General features: G+C 53.2%; 1 protein-coding gene across 3 annotated transcripts in view; it reads right to left on the reverse strand.

Annotated features, from left to right (window-relative positions):
• Nucleotides 1–263: 263 nt before the first annotated feature.
• TRABD (TraB domain containing) overlaps nucleotides 264–18,701 on the reverse strand; it is a 36,470-nt gene continuing 18,032 nt past the window's right edge. For all 3 annotated transcript variants that reach the window (XM_043965449.1, XM_043965450.1, XM_043965448.1), the window contains 6 exons: nucleotides 17,739–17,879; nucleotides 7,469–7,579; nucleotides 6,264–6,403; nucleotides 4,289–4,461; nucleotides 3,611–3,722; nucleotides 264–2,936 (listed from right to left, as the gene is read on the reverse strand). In XM_043965449.1, the coding sequence (XP_043821384.1) occupies nucleotides 2,759–2,936; nucleotides 3,611–3,722; nucleotides 4,289–4,461; nucleotides 6,264–6,403; nucleotides 7,469–7,579; nucleotides 17,739–17,879 (855 nt within the window). In that variant the 3' untranslated portion in view covers nucleotides 264–2,758. The remainder of the gene's footprint in view (nucleotides 2,937–3,610; nucleotides 3,723–4,288; nucleotides 4,462–6,263; nucleotides 6,404–7,468; nucleotides 7,580–17,738; nucleotides 17,880–18,701) is intronic.

Consider the following 18,701-nt stretch of genomic DNA (forward strand, 5'->3'; position numbering starts at 1 on the left):
CCCACCTGTAGAGGACCCCACTGTTCTCACCTGTCCTGTCCATCCATTTAAACCTGGCCCAGCCCATAGCCAGTCTCCTCCCAGGGACTGTAGGCTCCTGCAGGACATAACAGTTATTCCCTGTTATTCCCTGGGCCTCCTCTCTGGTCCACCACGCTCAGAGCACCTGCCCTGAGGTCAGGTGCTCTTCCCTTCCCACCCCACAGCCGGGCCTTTCTCAGTCCCAATACCCCTGTGGAGATAATAAAGTCAATGAAACAGAGTCTTCTAAAATTAAAGTTTATTTTCATTTCACAAGGAAACTGCAAATCTCTGAATTACACGAAGGACATGATTGAGAGAGCTGCAGCTTGTCCTACGACGTGGCACTTAAGACACCGCGGCGCCTGGCCTCTGAGAGGGCCCAGTGGGCTCTGCCCACCAGGCCGGCCCGCGGTCTTCCATGACACTTTGGGGAAACATTCTCCAGCCAGTTATACTTCATCTGATTTGGTTCAACACTGAGTCAAGGGAGTGGGTCCACAGCTGGATTCTGGCCCATTGCCAGGCTGCTCTACACAGAGATAATGAGGGCGGAGGGTGGGCAGCCAGGGCAGGGAAGCTCCACTTGAATGGTGACTGTCTCTGGCATACATTAGGTGCTTTATGTTTATGGAATGGGGAGACGAAAGTTTCTCTCCCGCCCCCCCTCCCCCCAGCAGCAGCATGGGCGTCACTGGGCATCCAAGGCAATACAATGTTGGTCACAGCCTCAGGAAGTCTGGGGGCAGAGGGCACCCCAACAGACTGTCCTCCCAGCTTGGCCCTGGGAGAAATCTTGGGTGGGATAGGGACAACGAAGCGAGACACAGACTGCTCTGGGCGTCCCAAGGCCAGGGCCCCTGTTCCACACACACAGAGCCCAGGAACACAGGCTGGGGAGGGGGGCTCACAATACTTTAACAGCCTGGGCCGAGAGAACCACCCACTGGGCCCCTAATACGATTCGGCTTTGCAGGTTTGCACACGAGGAAGATGGATGGATGGATGGACTAGAACTGCAGAGGGGAAATGGGGGGGGGGGGAGAAGACAGGCTGCAGCCGAAGGCTCCCCTGCCCTGTGGTGCTTGGCGGTCACACCCTGTCCTTCCCAGCTCCTGCCGGGGCCCAATCTCCTGGAAGCTGCCTCAGCCCACCCCTCCCTACTTCCAGGCCACTGGCTTGGAGATAAGCCTAATGTTGGCCCTAACTCAGCTTAAGGCTCATCTGACATTTAACTAGTTTACTTTTTAATTCAAATTACCTGAGCAGAGGTTTTATCAGATTTTTTAAAGCAGAGCACACAGAACTATACAAGCTAGAAATACCTTAAGAAAAAAAAAAGCAAAAAACAAAAAAACCCCAAGAAGGCAAAGCAGAGCCCGGGCCTCCTGGCTGAGCCCCAAAAGCCGAGGAAGGCCAAGGCTCATGGCCGGGCTCCTCAGCACTGACCCCATCAGGGGCTGGCCGAAGGCACACCTGCCCACGCCTGCCCACACAGGCCAGGGGGCTTCACTCGGTGGTTTCTAATGGCGAGAGGTGACCCAGCGTGTCTCTAAAGCCCCTCCCCACAAGGGCTGGCAAGGGAGACACAGAAAGACCTTGAGGAGGTAGCCAGGCCTAGAGAGAGAGCCAGGGGGCACCAGCCAGAGCCTTAGCCTCTGGGCAGTCATGACTGCTCCCAAGAGTCCACAGGGGCTGAGGGCACCGGGACCCTGGCAATCCAGACCATGATTTGGAATGAAGAGGTGTCCAAGACAGGTGTGCAAGCAGAAGAGGGCAGAGTAAAGCAGGTGAGCTGCGGATGCCCAGACTTCTTGGATGGATCCAAGGGATGGCAAAGCCCACGCACCCTCCAGCCAACAGAGCGGTTGGTCCCCAACTATACCACTCGAGCCCCCAGGCCAAAGCTCAAGCCCCGTTCTGCTGACTAGCCTAGAAAGGGTATTTCTATCAAATAAAGCTCCACGGGGAAGGCCCGGAGCAGCAGGGACACCGGTCAGTGGGGCAGCCTCCCCCAACTGCTCCTAAAGAATACCTGCTCAGACCCCCCTCCTAGCCAGCATTTGTAACCGTGGGGAGAGAGGGCCCTGCTGAGGGCCTGGGCCTTGGGCCATGGGGGATGAGGAGCTATGAGACCAGGGCTGAAGGCAACTGTGGAGGAGGGTCCAGGAGGGAGGGCGCGGGGCGGGCGCACGGGGACACGGGTCTGCAGCAAACAGGCCTGTTTGAGAAGCTGGGGCTTTTAAAAGAGCCCCACCCCCACTCCCAACACACACGCACGCACGCATGCATACACACACACACACACACACACACACACACACACACACACACACACACACACACACACACACTCTCTCTCTCTCTCTCTCTGATGATCGATATAAAATTCTCCCCGGAACAAGATGATCCTTAAATCGTCTTATCCTATAGGTGCTCGGCACCAAGAACTAACAACGGTATCATGATACCAACTCGGTCCACAGCTGTCCCTGCACTGCTCGGCAGGAACCCACCACCAGGGACTCTTGGGGGCAGGAACCCAAGTCAGAAGACTCTCAAAGCCGTGGGAACATGACCCCAGGCGCTGCCGCTCAGTCGACAGCTGCTGATCAGGCCACAGCTACGGGGTCGGCCCGGGGCCCGGCCCCCGCGGGCCCCTGCGTGTGTGTGACTGTTAGCACCCTTTCTGGTTTTTGGTTGCTGCCCGCCTGGCTTTGTCGGCGCCGCCGCCGCCTTATTTCTGAGGTCTGAGCTCAGCCAGTCTCTGGAGACACGACTGCGTGGCTGTCATGGAAAGGATCAGGCTGACCGTCCGTTTTCCCACCCGGTAGAAGCCGTAGCACACCAATCCAAAGAAGGAAGCTTTCACCACAAACCTGGACACTCTGCTAGAGACGGATGGGGGAGGAACGCTGCAAGACAAAGCAAAAAGGCGGTTTACTAGCTGGCTCTGTGGGGTGGCCTTCCCAGACAGACCCCCATCATCCTGTGCAGGGTTTTCTGTACACGCGCCCAGAGGTGACCGTATTACTCCCCAGCCCGGCGGCGCTGGAGGCCCCCCGGAGCAGCCGCTTTGCACTTCTGCCTTTGCTCGGACTGACTCTCACAAACAGCGCCACCCCCCCCCCCCCATTCCAGGTCACTGGACCAGCCTCTGGAGCGCCTTCCTGAGGGGGATGGACTCCACAAGTCTTGGGAGGTCCACCCTGCCCTTGCTCTTCCCAGAAAGAAAGGCCGTGGGTCTGAGTCACAGGGCTGGGACGGCCAAGTCAGTGAAGTGAGTAACGGACGGACGAGGAACGGGGCCCTGCCCTGGGAAGGCTCAAAGGGCAGGGCGAGCTGGGTTCAGGGATGTGGCCGCACAGGCAGCTCAGCTCTTGGTGAGCTTAGGAGGGGGTGGGGCAGACAGGCCAGTGATCGTGCTAGATTCACTCGCAAGTCACACAGCCAAGGAAGGAAGGAAGGGGAAGAGTCACCGAGAGATGCAGAGAGGCTAAGGGAGAGAGAGCAAGGACCCAGGGCGACACAGGCTCAGGAAGGAAGAGCCTAGTTCTGACGGGTCACTCGCTGTCTTTGCATTGCTCACCTCATGATCTCCTGGATGTTCAAGTCTGTGCTCCAGTTCTTCTCGATGCCGGGGACGTGGCCCATTCCCACGACTCCGACCACCACGGAAGGGATGCTTTTCCTGGGCTCAGCTGTGGGATGGGGATGAGAGAGGTGAGGCCGGGCTGGGAATGGGGCATGAGGGGCTGCCCCTCCCTGCCCAGCTCCTTCAGCAGGATTCCTGGGGGACCCCTGACTTGAGGGACAGGCTCAAGGTCACCCCTGGGCTCTCCTCCTGGCATAGCGCCAATAACTAACAATAATAAACGACCCCCCCACCCCAGGGCATTTCCACCCCTGATCCTCTCTCCACTGGTCAGATTCTCACTCGCCATTCAGGGCCTAGATCAAAGGGCACCTTCTCCCCCAGAACTCCCAGCACCTCCAGCCACTCTCCCATCTGCCATACGCGTTGATCTCTGTCAACATTTATTAAGTGCCTACTATGTGCCAGACACGGCGCCAAGCATGGGGGCACAAAAAGAAGCAAGGATCAGTTCGTGCCCTCCGGGAGGCGTAATGGACCTGCACACAAATCACACGGACAAACACGAGCTCCCCATCTGTGAATAACAGCGCCCCCTGCCGGGTTGTTGAGGCTTGAATGAGGCGATATCAGCATGTGGCAGGCGCCTGTCCCCACGCGGCAGGCCCTCACCTTCCGAGGCCCGCGGCAGCTCCAGCCGCTTGGCAGCCTGCCGCAGCATGTACGTCAGGTAGACGTCCCTTTCCGAGACGATGGTGCGGTGGAGGTCGGGGAACTCGCCGATCATTTCCGCCATCATCTGCTCCAGCAGGTCCTTCTGCTTACACTTCTCCACGTCGTCCTTACTGCGGAGCGCAGAGCCAGCAGCGGGGTTGGGGGGGGCAGCCTCAGCCCGGGGGGAGTGGGGGTGGGGGGGACAGGGGACACACAGCCTCAGCCGGGGGGGGGGCAGTGAGGGGAGCACCTTCATGGGGAAGGCTGCTCTGCGCAAAGGGGACCCTGGCCAGGCGTCAGGAGGACCGGGCCTGCTCTGCCTTGGGCTTGCAGAAACCTGCACTTTGCAGGATTCCCAGGGGATCCCGGACTCGAAGTGAGGCCTCCCATGAGCTGCTAGGGCCCAGCACACTCAAAGCCACATGGATTACTGTGGGGGGAGTGGCACAAGTCTCGGGGCACAAGGTAACAGTCCCCGTGCATCACCAAGGAGGAAGCTTTAACTAATAGTGCCCAAACAAGGGGGGAGAGTTTTCTTCTTTCAATAGCCTGATTCTGCTCTCAAAGGGCAGAGGGACCCGGAGGAGACGGCCTGAGCTGCCACCCAGGCATGTAAATGCTAAGTGGGGGTGCAGGTCCAACTGATCCTGAGCAGGCTGAGCCCCTAGGGGACCCTGGGCCTAAGTTTCCCCCTCTGTCAAATGAGGGCCAGCCTCTGAGGTCTTTGGCCTCAATTCAAACAAAGCCATGTCAGAAGGCGAGATGAAGGCCGACCGACGGGCCCATGCCCTCTCTCGTTTTTGGGTCAGGTGGGGGAGATGCCCAGCCCCGGGTCACAGTGACGGGTCTGCGTGTGCCTGCCCTTCTCTACCCAACTCTGAGGTCCTCCAGGGCACTGGCTAGGAGGGGAACACAGGGTGGGCCATCTAGCCAAGGGCACGGTGGCTCTGATCTTGATGACCAGCCTTCCTGGCCCAGGAGCCGATAACCCAGAAACAGTCCATCGGGAGTCCTGCCTTCGAACCCCCCCAGCAGATATGCCCAGGGGCGTGGCCTCCTCCCTCCCATGCCTACTGACGGGAGCCTGAGAAGCACCAACAGTTGATGTCCTCAGACTAGCCTATGGGGCTGAGACAGCTCAGGAAGCTCCTGGGCTACCTATGATGGTGCTTCCTTCATGCCTTTCAATGACTCTATGAGGCAGAGATGACCCCCAGTAAAGTCACAGAACCGGGGATGTCTGGATGGGATTCCAGCCCTGGCCTGCTGCCTCCTGGGCCACCCCTCACTATCCACTATGCCACACCCTCTTTTGGCAGTAATAGTTTGATGATACATTGCTGCTGCAGATCTGGGGGTATGGGTGGACCACAAGCCCAACATAAGTCACCGAGGTGATAAGCATCCCTGAGGGAGGCAGAGCTTTCAGTAACCCCTCTGTCTTCGGCCCTGGTTCGGACACACCTGGAGAACTGGTTTGGCTTAGTTAGGGGTACATCCCAGAGGACAGTCTCTCTGAGACCACTCACTGCAGCCTTAATACAAGGGCCTCCCGCTGTGAGATGACAAGAGTCACCTAACTACGGGTGGGCAGGGAGTTTGGCCCTGGGATCACTATAGCTGCCCTAGGCTCAGGACATCCTTAGCGCTAAGGGAGAAGACAGAGGTCACTGAGAAGTGTCGCCCACACCATGAAGCCAGAGTCACGAGCTAGGATCTTTCTGGTGACAGGGAGCTCACTGCCCATTTTCTCGGCGCTGCATCCCCAGGCCTCATGTGGGGGCCCACAGGAACCCTCTGCCTTGTCCACGCCCTGCACCCCGGGCAGCTTGGCCTTGGGCCTCTGTGCTCCAGAAGGGCTGTGGGCAGGATGGGTGGGCAGACGCCTCCCTGGTTCCGGGAGAGCCTGAGGAGCTTGCTGGGCCGCACGTACCTGATGGGGTCAGAGAGGAAGCACAGGCCCCAGGCCAGCTTCACCTTCTGCCAGAAGGAAAGGGCCGCTATGGCTCTCTTGAAGGTCACCGGGATGGGCCTGTCCCCGAGGTGGAACTTACAGAAAGGCACTTTACTAGCCTGCAACACAAAAGGGTGTGGGGTCAGGTGCGTGCTCTGGGCCAGCTCTTAACAATCAGAGCAGGCGCTGCCCGGGCCTCAGGTCCCCGTCCTCGTCATTCTTGTGGCTGTTTCACAACAAGTTCACAGAGCTCTATTCACTACAAAACGGGGGGGGGGGGGGGGGGGGGGAGGGAGGAGACAAGGAGCCATGGGTGGTCACCCGCTGGTTGGGGCACAAGAGGCTCTCGAACCCTCCCCATGGGCTGGCTGGAGATACCCTCTCCTACCTGGGGACAGGGTCTTCTGCCTCCCCCACCCCTCCTCTCAAAGGAACAGGAGACTGAGACCAGTCTGGGCCTCCCCAGGCTCCCTGGGCTGATGGGGGGATGCATTGGACACTCTGGGCCCAACAATGCCCCAGACAACTGAACTTGGGGCGGATTTAAAACATCGCACAGAGAGAGGCAACATAGGAACCCCCACAACTCCTCAGAACAGCAAAGGGCCAGTGGGGAGGGAGGGAGGGAGAGGAAGGTTAGGCCACGAGCCACGGAGTTAGGTGGGCATGGAACAGAGGTTGGAGACCCAGTGGGCACCGACCCCCCCCCCAAAGCCCTGTGCGCCTGGCCTTGGGGCTTTGTCACACACATGTGGCCCCCACCCAATGGTGCCACCCCCTGAGCACCAGGAGTTCAAGGCCTCACTGGACAGCATGGAGGGGCTTGAACTCACAAGCGGCCCCCACCTGGCTGAGCAGGGGTGACGGTGGTAGCCACGGCCCTCCTTCTGAAGGACAACGGTCTCCAAAAAAAATGAGGGTGGGGGGCATCTCAGCTCTTCAGAGAAGGGAGAGCTGGCTGGGGCTTCAGGAAGGGGCTTCCCTGAAATCCCAGACCATCTTTGTCCTCATTGGATCGAAGAACGAAGCCCCTTCCCTGCTCTCTCTGGAGGAGTCAGGGACCCCGGGGCCTGCTCCTCTCCCTCACCGGTCCTCTACCCGGGGTCTCTGCCATCCCAGATCTTGGCTTGGAGGGAAGGACGTGGCCCAGGTCCCCCGGGGGCCTTCAGTAAGGCCCCACTTACCTCCTTGAAAGCCTCTCTGAACTCGCCCCCAGGGGCCATCCCCAGCTGCTCCGTGATGTGCGCAGAGACCTTCAGCAGGAGCATCTGCATCAGACCAGACATGACTCCGTTCTGGAGGCGAATGGGAGGGAGAGTCTGTTAGAGAGCCAAGAACCAAGCCCCGGGCCGAGGCTGGGAAAGGGTGGACGGGAGGGCCCCCAGGGCTGGTGAGGACGGGGCTGATCCGGGTGGAACCTGAAGCATGGGGAGGGGGCAGATTTTTCCGGGAGGGAAAGCCTGGGTTAGGGTTTTATATTCATGGGAGATGGGGAGAGTGAAAGTGTGGATGGGAATGGGGGGCATCACTGGCAAGGAGCAATAGAGATTATCCACATGGCAGGCCGGGGCCAGGCTCGAGGGGCTGCACGATGCCCGCTGCACAGGGAGGGATGCCAGGCAGCCACAACAGCAGTGTTGGGCAGAGGCTAAGCCGGCTCTGGGAGGATGGTGATGCCATCGCACCGTGCCCAAGCCCTCAAATATTGACTCACGGGGACGATGACAAGCTATCCAACAGTGTCCCAACAAGCACAGGAGGCCCCCGGGGCAGCAGAGCGGGGGAGCCCCCACCCCTGCTCAGGGCCTTCCTGAGACAGTCTCCCATGGTGCGGCCACACTTCCAGCCCGCCCCTTCTCTCCAAGCTCAGCTGGCAGAGAGCTCAAAGGGGGAATGGCCGCGACCAGGCTTCCTGTCTGAAGCCTCAGCTCTCCACCCCAAACGTGTTGTGGCCGCGTCATCACCTCTGATGGAACATCAGCCCCCTGAGGGCAGGGCACGGGGTCTGGGCACCAGGTGGGGCTCATAAGCACTTGCTGACCCATGGCATCCAAGGCAGGAGAGGGTCTGAGAGATGCACAAAGGTGGGCACAGAAGGGAGGACGGTGGACACTGGCAAAGGTCTGGCCGTCCATTTTCTGATGGTGGGAATTGACTGGGTCAGCCAGAGATGGTAACACATGGGTTGAGGTGCAGGACCAAGGCCCACTGGTCTAGTCGACCAGCGAGGCAGCACAGCGAACAGGCCAAGGACTGGTAGCCAGAGGCGCGCTGAAGTCTGCTGGGCAGAGACCCCTCTGAGGAGCCCACATGCCCAGGGGTCCTCCCAGGGGGTGGCTGTGGGTTGCTACCTGATCCAGAAAGCAGGAGGGCAGGACGGATTACAAAACGTTGGTCACTGAAGGCCCCGGAGGGCCCAGCGGAGATTAGGCAGTGAGTCAGATGGCTGGGCTGGGTGACACCCTTGGCGAGAGACAGGCAGGAGGCCAGCTATGGCAAAGGCAAGAGGGCATGCAGCTGTCCAGCAAGGGGCAGAATGTGGGGCCAAGGCAGAGGTGACAGGCTGAAGGGGGTAGAGGGGGAAGAGAGAGCAAAGACAGGACAACCCCTGCGGACAGCAGGGGTGAACCGAGGGACACGTCATGGACATTACAGCAGCCTTTGGGCTGTGAGCCAGGCACAGAGAGGCTCGGAGGTACCACCAGGAAGGGGCGGCCCGGGGACACAGGCTCTTCTTCAAGGAGTCAGCCTTCTGCTGTGTGCTGGCAGAGGCAGGAAGGCACCTCAGAGAAGAGGAGCTTGTGAATGACAGAAGTAGGTGCCACGCCACCAAGGTGGGGAGCACGAGGGAGTGCTCGACCAAGCAAGGGCACAGAGAGGCCCACGGGAGATAAAACAGACAGCTCTGGCTGCATAAAACTGAAGAGCCGTTGCACAAACACAATCAATGCAGCCAAAATGAGAAGGGCAACGGTCAGCTAGGAAAGAAAACAACTCTTGGCAGCAGGTGTCTTTGCTACTGGTCTGAAATTCAAGATACAGAAGGGACTCATTTAAATAAATAACAAGAGCCATTCCCCATGAGAGCAAAGGTCAAAAGATACAAACTAGCAGTTTTCAAAGGAGAAAGCCAAATTATCAAAAACCATATGAAAAATGCTGCACATCACTAATAAGAGATTCAAGCAATCTTGAAGTTCCACCACCCAGCCACTCACCAGATTGGCAAAGCTAACCAAAACTGAGAAATTGCTGATTAACTGTGAGGCAAACTGATGCATTGTTGGTGGAGCTGTGAACCGGTCCCACTATTCTGGAATGGCTTGTTGGTCCAAGTCACTGAATCATGCAGCTTCTGGCACAGAGGTGGTACCACTGTGAGGCCTCCCAAGGAGATGCTGTGCCCATGAGGACAAAAACCGTCAGCAGTATCTGTCTGCTTTAACACAGAACTGGAAAGGAAGAGGGATCGTGGGACAGAGCCTGGCACAAGATCACTGTGGTCCAAGAGAGGATCGAGTGGCTGCTGAGAGACCTGAGCCAGCTTGTCTGAACCGACGCAGGGGAAGGAAGCGGAGCCAGGAGGCCAAGTTAGACAAAGGGAACCCTGTGGGGAGGAGGCCTCCAGGGGTCTCGCCTTCTGCCTCAAGGAAGGACCTGACAGCATTTTGAGAGGTGGGGAGAATCTTAGGGGAGAAGAGGGGTGGCAAGGACACTAAAGGAGCCAAGCCCAGACGAGAGAGGTCAGAGGGCAATGGGATTCACAGCTTCAGGCCCAGGATAACAGCCTGAGCCCAAGCGACATGCGTCCTCACCACCGTGCCCGCCAGGCTTCCCAGGTAAAAGTTGGGAGGAAGGCCCTTTTCACTCCAGCAGTGACAGAATCACCAGGATGAGGCTGCCGCTCCCCAGGGGGCCAAGTCTCATCTAACGGGGTTCTTCAAAGAGGGGCCAACACCCCCCCCCCAGCACGGTGAGAGGAGGAAGGCAGGGCTCCCCCCACGGCCTGGCACAAGGTGCAGGACAGGCTTCCACAAACTACAGTTCAAAGCATTAATGACATTTTGAAAAGCACACATCCGATGGGGCCAAGGGCACAACTAATCCCCATACACTGAGCCTGGGCTTAAGGGGCAGGCCTGTTCAAACACAGGCTGACAGGCCCCTGGCAGCTCCACCAGGATGCTGGAGGACTCACTCACAGGGCCAGGTGCCAGGAACATGGGCAGTGGCTCCACTGGTCTGGAGCCTCAGAGATCAGCCGGAGGCCTGTCCTTCCGGAAGGCCCCTATCCAGGCCCACTGATGCCACCTCCTCATGCCCTAAAGGGGATTGTGGGCCCTCGAAAGTTTGAAAGGCTTTGCGTGCGGGCTTGCTGATGGACACTGCCAATGGCCCCAGGCCCAGGGGAGCTACCTTGAGATCCCCTGCTGGGAGAGCCCCTCTCTGCCTCCCCGACAGGGATTCTCCTTAGAGCCTAGCCCGCGGTAGGCGCTTCATTAAAGGAGGCTGTGCCGAGGGGGGCAGCAACAGGCAGGACTGAATGCTCGTCCCCCCACAAGCAGAGAGGGCTCGTTGTGCTGCCCAAGCCATCAATGCCACCTCCCACTCATCTCAGCCTTTCAGACTCAGAAGAGGTCTTCCAGACAACAGTCGGCAGGACCAAGGGATGCAAGGGCTCTTGTCCACCTTACAGACGACTGGGGAAGGGTCCTGACGCTAGCAGGTTTAAGAGCCAAGACTCATAGACTGAGGCTCCAATGTGACTCGGGCTAGAAGGTCACTTAATGAGCAGCTAGGGAGCACCACAGAGCATAGAGCACCAGACCCCAGTTAGGAAGATGAGTCTTCCTGGTGTAACGATTGGAATGACGCCACCTGCTGGAGACTTACTGTAGAGGAGTTCTGCCCATGAAGGGAAGGTCTTTGAGGGCAAGACCAGGAGTCAGGAAGTGACGCGGGCTAGTGGGAGGAGGAAGGAAGAGACTGGCGCTCAGTCTCGCTCTCTTTCCTGGGGACTCTGGTGGAGAAGGGAGCTAGAAATGTGCTCTCCCTTTAATAGATAGGAATCTAGGCCTTTCTCTCTCTCTTTACCAAATTCTTATTCTCCTTAATAAATGCTTAAAAGTCTAACTCTTGCTAAGGCTTATAATTGATTGGCGACCACTCATTAGATATTTTAGACAGACTAGCTAGAATTTTAGCCCTTAACAGATGGCTGACCACGAAGAGGAAAGCTGAACCTCAGTCTTCTTCTGATCTTCTGGTTGGGTAAGAAATTTCCCCTCCCTCTCCCTTTAACTGCTAAGTACTGGTTTACTGGCTGTGTTTTCCCTTTAAATTTTTTCAAATGGACCTTTTAAACTCCCTAATTATCCTATTTTTGATTTTGGTCTGTTTAACCAGACAAATGGGAGATAAGATCATGTTAATGCTTTGTTTTTGTGGATTTTCTATTTTTCTTTTTATTTTTGTTAAAAGAGCCAGCAACTTACTCACACAAGGAAATATCTCTCCCTCTCCCAACCATGCTTTTTCAGAGAAACCTGAAGAGATTCCTGCAGCTTTTCCCAGTTCTAACACTAATTGTTGCTCTAATTTTGCATGCCTGGAGGCAATGACCCACCCTCTAGAAGCTTTTAATCCCCTAGCACCTGGAGGCAAAGTGGGGGAAGAGGAATCCAGGCCTGAGTTCAAAATCAAGTCTGATTCAAATTGCTCTGGTCCCTCCCCTCCTCTCCAGACCCCACCCTCTACTCCTCCCATGGCCAAGCCCATTGCTTCCCCTGCCTGGGAAGTCCAGAGATCTGATGCGTATGCTCAACTTTTTCTACCTGCATTTGCAGCTTCAGGCTCAGCCCTTCCCCAGCCTGGCTGTGCTTCTGAGACAACCTTAGAAAGCCCTTTAAATTCCAGATATACTCGTTTTGTTCATAATTTTGCTAACCTGCTTTTGTCTTTAATTAGTAATCTTATAAAGCATTTGTATGGTGGAAAGACTGACAGACAATATAGAGGGGTTAAAGAAGAAAAACTTAAGCTGAATAAGAATGACAATCAACATAGTTCAAGACTCTGCTTCTTTTGCCATGGAAGGGTATATATTTTACAGAAATGTAGAAGTAAGCAGCAAGGTATTGATATGAGTATTGGGGATTTTAGATACTGGAATCAAAAGTGTTCTGAATTTATTCATAGAGATTTTCATGCTTTTGAGATTGTGTCTTATACTTAGTTTCTAAAACAAGGAGAATATTTGTAAAAGCTTTTTATAGTCATGTGATCAAGTTTATATTTTATAATACTCTTATTGATATTAAGTTCATATTCATTTAGATTTCCTTAGTTTGAATTTCACTGTATTTTATTGTTCCATGTGTATTTTCTTCTATTTGTTTATTTATCTAATTTTGAAAAATTGCAAGATGGTTTTGATTTCATAATACAATGTTAATTCTAGGAGTATTGTGCTCCCACATTCTGAGTTGTTTGTTTTTGTTATTTTTTTTCCTCAACTGATTATTTGATCAAACTCTTTAAAGCATTTCCCTGGCAAATTGGTTGCCATGGCAAGTGTAAATTGATTCTAGAAGTATTATTTTTGATAAGCATATTCCAAAAAAAAAAAAAAGAGGGGAATGTTTGTAAAAGTTTTCTTTTTTCAAAAAAAGTTTTCTTTGGGATTGTGTTGTGCTTTAACTTGTATTTAAATATGTTCTGATTTTTCACAAAAGTAATTGTATACTAAGTAAAAAAAAGATATTATTTGAAATTGTTGCATAACTATATATTGTGTTCTGAGTCAAGATGTATTCACATTTTTTGCAATCATTTATTATCCTCAATTTTAAATCCATATGAGACTTGGATTATGGGAACTTATCATTTAAGACATTAATTGCCTTTATTCTGAGTTATCAGATGCCAGTTGGCCAAGATGCCATCCAATCACAAGAGTAATACAAGCAAGAGCAGACACTGAACTGTCACATGAGGGGAGACATGCATGAAGTCAAGGTATGGCCGAGAGAACGGCTTTTGACAAATGTTGAGGTTGGATTCTCTTGGTTTAATATTTTATTTTATTTTTCCCCACAATATTGTACAGATGGCTGGAAGTATTCATCCCACCCATCTCACTTCTACACCTGGCTTCTATGCTCCCTCCTATATGCCTGATGCCATGGACATCTCAATCCCATGCATCTGATTAAGTCTGACTCAGTTTCCTCCAATATGTTCGGTGGCATGGACATATATTCCATCCACCTATTTTAAGCCTGGCATACTGCATGGACAGTACATATTGCTCAAGAGTAGGAATGCTCATATCCCATCATTTCTCTGTTCTTTTATGGTAACCCCCATAATTATCTCAGGTGTCATGATAAATACAGTGTTGAATTTGGCCTTGACACCTATTACCAATTATATTAGATTTTTTAATTTCTCATAATGGCATGAGGATAATTAGGCAGATGATGCAAAAAGTGATGAAACAGATAAAAATTATTTTTAATAATTAATATCGCAGCAATTGTCTTCTCAATTACCCTCCATAAGGGGGGGACTATAGTAATATTATAATTTTAAAGAATGGTTCAATTTTTGTTTTATTATATGTTTCATGTGTAACAACTAAGATTCTGAATTCCCTTAGACATGTTTTTGAGAACTTTCATTGTTTGATTTGATTATTGACAAAGCTATTTTAAAGTTGTGTTAAGCTCAATTTTGTAGGAAATTTTCCTGGCTGATTACCAGCATCCACACATCAACCCCTGAAAAGACTTCCATTCCACGACTACACCTAGAGGACATCTGAGAAAAGACTTTCAGAGACTTTAAATGAACAGTTTTGATTTGTTGTTTTTTTTCTCTTTCTGTTATAATATACACCATCTGTAACATGTATTCTCTGCAGAGGCCCTCCCTTTGCAAGACTAATGTCAAAGCGTCGGTTCATGAGGACAAAAAAAAAAATCGCCCCTCTGGACAAAACTTTCCTCTCTTCCTTTTCTATATTGTTGTTCACATATTATTAGTTAGCAATAGTTATCATATTGTTTTTACTGTTCCGTCAAGGAAACATTTTGTTTCTTGAGGAACAACAGGGGGGACTGTAACGATTGGAATAACGCCACCTGCTGGATACTAACTGTAGAAGAGTTCTGCCCATGAAGCGAAGGTCTTTGAGGGCAAGACCAGGAGTCTTTTCTTCAGGAGTCAGGAAGTGACGCGGACTAGTGGGAGGAGGAAGGAAGAGACTGGCGCTCAGTCTCGCGCTTTTTCTTTTGGACTCTGGTGGAGAGCGGAGCTAGAAATGTGCTCTCCCTTTAATAGATAGGAATCTAGGCCTTTTTCTCTCTCTTTACCAAATTCTTATTCTCCTTAATAAACGCTTAAAAGTCTAACTCTTGCTAAAGCTTATAATTTATTGGCGACCACTCATTAGATATTTTAGACAGTTTAGCTAGAATTTTAGCCCTTAACACTGGGTTCCAATCTGGCCTCAGACACTGCCTAGCTGTGTGACCCTGAGCAAGTCACTCACCCGATTGCCTCACTGCCTCATCTGTAAAATGAGCTGCAGGAGGAAATGGCAAAGCACTCTAGGATCTGCTGAGAAAGCCCCCAAGGGGGTCACAAAGCATGGGACACCAGTGAAACGACCGATGACAACACCCATGTGTCAAACACCTTCCTCCACACTCTGCTCATGCTCTCACTGGGCCACGTGCTCGGCCCAACCGACTGTCGGCCCTCAGGCCAGAGTGCTATTAACTAACAAACTAAAGAGTGTCTGTAAGAAGGAACAAGTTGGGGCAGCTAGGTGGCGCCGTGGAGAGAGCACCGGCCCTGGAGTCAGGAGGACCTGAGTTCAAATCCGACCTCAGACACTTGACACTTACTAGCTGTGTGACCCTGGGCAAGTCACTTAACCCCAATTGCCTCATCAAAAAAAAAAAAAAAAAAGAACAAATTCTTTTGCCCTCCAGCCCAGGGCCCTGGACGTCCTGAGTGCTAGGTGGAGGCTCTCACCCCAGCCCAGGCTTGGCAGCATTTCCAGAATGCCAATGCCAATACCACTGGGGGGGGGGGGGGCGCCTCATCCGAGAGCCGCACATGCCCAGTCTGCAGATCTCAGGCAAGGCCGGCCCCTCCCCCAGCCCAGGAGCAGAGTGTGATTTGGTCCTTGGCTCAGCTGGAGAGGAGTGAGGGCGTGCTCAGAGGTCTGTCTCATCCTGTCTCCCTCTACAGAGGCACATAGTGCTGGTCACCTCAGAATCACAGTGAAGAAGGGGCCACCAAGGGAAGATGCTCCCACGTGCAGACCAACACCACTGGCAACGGCGACTCCGGGGACTAAGGAGGAGACAGAGGTCCTCCCTCGTGGGAGAATGGGGCGGCCTTGGGGTTGGAGCACTGCCTACTGTCTATCTCGGGTAACGAGGGTGGGTTCTCAGGGGCTACTGGGAAGCCAGGGAGGCTGAACAGAATTCCAGCTGCTCCATGATGCCTCGACAGTGAGGCCTAATCAGCTGGGTGGGAACATGAGCGGCCCACGGAAGAGCCTGGCCTGGCTGCGGTCGGCGTCACCTCCCTGCCATTTCTTTTCTTTTCTTTTCTTTTTTTAATGTGGCAAAGAGGGTCACACAGCTAGTAAGTGTCAAGTGTCTGAGGTCAGATTTGAACTCAGGTCCTCCTGAATCCAGGGCCGGTGCTTTATCCACTGCGCCACCTAGCTGCCCCCACCTCCCTGCCATTTCTGATGGGATCGCTGCACCAGTGGAGGAAGGGAGGGCCACGTACTACCCGCTGGCCCTGGGATAAATCACCTCCTTCTACTACTCTCATCCCCCGGCAGAGCCGTAGCTGCCGGGATGTTTGGATTCCTGCAGAAGCCATCAGGGGCTCAGCAGCAGCACAGCAAGAGGTCTCTGGTGGAGGGCCTTGGGGATCAGTGATGTGGATCCAGGCAGAGGACAAGCTCATCACCTTTTTGGGTGACACAAAGCTGGCAGGGACAAGGGAGTTAGGATCCAAAAGGTCCCTGGCAGGTTGACTCAGGGACACAGCCTCACACTTTGGTTCCCAAGTACCAGATGCAGGAGAACCCAGTGAGGGTTGTAACGGACTACACCCAGGCCTGAGTCAGCCAAGGTGGGAGGGCCCAACTCCAGGCCTCCAGGTTTAAGGAGAACAACGAGAAGGATGCTGTTCATTATGCCCAGGAGATGTTCCTGCTTTCAGACGGCTGTGGGTACAAACAGGACCGAAGAGGTTGAGTGTGGCCACAGACAGACCTCATGGAGCACCTCAAGTCTTCATCTCTTGTAGAAACCAGGAAAGAGAGCAGGTAACAAAGGGTTTGCAAAGGGAGAATGGCAAACCATGAACAGCGGAAAGAAAGACTCCCACAATCCAAAGAGAAGGAAATCAAGAGACCTCAGGCGAAGACAAACCACAGCCCCGGGGAGGATGTCCGGCCGGACATCCTGGATGCTGACAAGGAATGCCACCACGAGAGGCCAGAGGAAGATATGACACAACTACATGGTCACAGCATCATTGCAGTTGCCCACCAGGGCACTAGGGGATGAAATGGAATATGACTATGTTGTAAGAAATGGCAAAATGAGGGCATCAGTCCTTCCCAGATTCTCTTTCGCCAGGGAAACTGAAGCGGGTGAGCAAAGGACGCAGGGGACACTGAGAACCTCCAGGGCAAGAGGAAGACTGAGGGGAGAACCAGAATGGCCAGTGGGAGGCCAGAGAAACGATGGCAGACAGCAGGAGCGCCCCCTCCCTGCCCTAAGGCACAGGTCCCCCAAGAACTGGGAGATGTGACCGCTAAGTTGCTATCAGCAATCTGTGAACAGTCATGGAGAGCAGGGGAGGTCTGCAGGACCCAGGAAAGGCAGGTGATGTCTCGAGAAGAGGACAGTTTGTTTCTGCAGAGATTATAGAGCAAGGAATGAAAGGGATGGGGGGTGCCCCTTCTAAGAGCAGGCATGGCTTCAGCAAGGACAGGCTGTGCCAGACCCATGTTACTGGTGGTTTCAGGTATCAGGACATTTTGAAATGGAAAGACCTAGGTTTGCTGTGCTCTCACCGTGGTGGGCATCGTTCAGTGATTCATCCTGAGAAATGGGTTATTCATCAGTGAAAATGACATCAAGGACAAGGCACCGCAGACGCCCCCAAGAGCCCTGGGGCCTTCCTGTACCTGGAGAACTTGGGGAGCCCTGTGTGCTGCTGCCCAGCCCTTTGAAGCAATGTCAGCACCAAGAGAGGTCTGGTGGAAAGGCTGGGGACGCCCAGCCACTGAAGCCTCAAGGCAGGGGGCAACTGTTATCAGTGTGAGGGGAGTGGCACAGCCCAGCCCAGGAGCCAGGAGCACAGGCTCCTCTGGGGACCAAGAGCTCCCAGGTCAGAGGGAGGGGCTTGTACCTGCTTGACGGCTTGTTGGAGCTTTTCCAGGTTGATCTCCTTGGCCTCCTTCAGCAGAGTCTTCTCATCCATCTTCAACATGGAAACTCTGTATTGGCAGAGCTCCACCACGACCACGTCCGGCTGCACCTCCTGGATGGTCTGTCGAGACAGGAACCAAGGACAGTGACTCAACGGGTCTGCCCCTGTGAGCTAGATTTTCCCCAACCCTTAGATACATGATTTGTCTCTTCAGGTATAAGTGACCTAATCAGTAACATACACTGCAAGTTGTGATTTAATAATCTGCATATAGTGTATAAATTGTGATTTAACTTATTTAAGTATTTCTTATAGAGCAAATAAGGCAGTGGGGCTTAGAAAGTGCTGTTAGATGAACATGAGATTGACTTTAGCCTTGACAATTTAGATATGAATTACTTATAGTAGACAATACCACACTTGTTTGATTCTGTGTTAAAAAAGAATGTCTTGGGGGCAGCTAGATGGCGCAGTGGATAAGGCACTGGCCCTGGATTCAGGAGTACCTGAGTTCAAATCCGGCCTCCAACACTTAATACTAGCTGTGTGACCCTGGGCAAGTCACTTAACCCCAATTGCCTCACCAAAAAAAAAAAAAATCCAAACAAACAAAAAAGAATGTCTCGTTAGACATACTAAAAAGTTAGACTGTCCCACTGTCACAATAGCATGTCAAGTAAATTGACTGTTCATTTGTAGACTGTATGTCCAGACATCTATCATTTTGATTGACTTTATGTGTCTTGGTGGACTGTAAAATAGAAGGAGTTTGTCTAAAATTAGTATATAAGCATTTAAGCCTCATAGGATATAAAAGTATTAGATGCCCCCCCCCCCCCCGCACCAGCCCTGGATTCAGGAGGACCTGAGTTCAAATCTGGCTTCAGACACATGACACTAGCTGTGTGACCCTGGGCAAGTCACTTAACCCTCATTGCCCCA

This window comes from Dromiciops gliroides, chromosome 5 (assembly GCF_019393635.1).
Source record: "Dromiciops gliroides isolate mDroGli1 chromosome 5, mDroGli1.pri, whole genome shotgun sequence".
Lineage (NCBI taxonomy): Eukaryota > Metazoa > Chordata > Mammalia > Microbiotheria > Microbiotheriidae > Dromiciops > Dromiciops gliroides.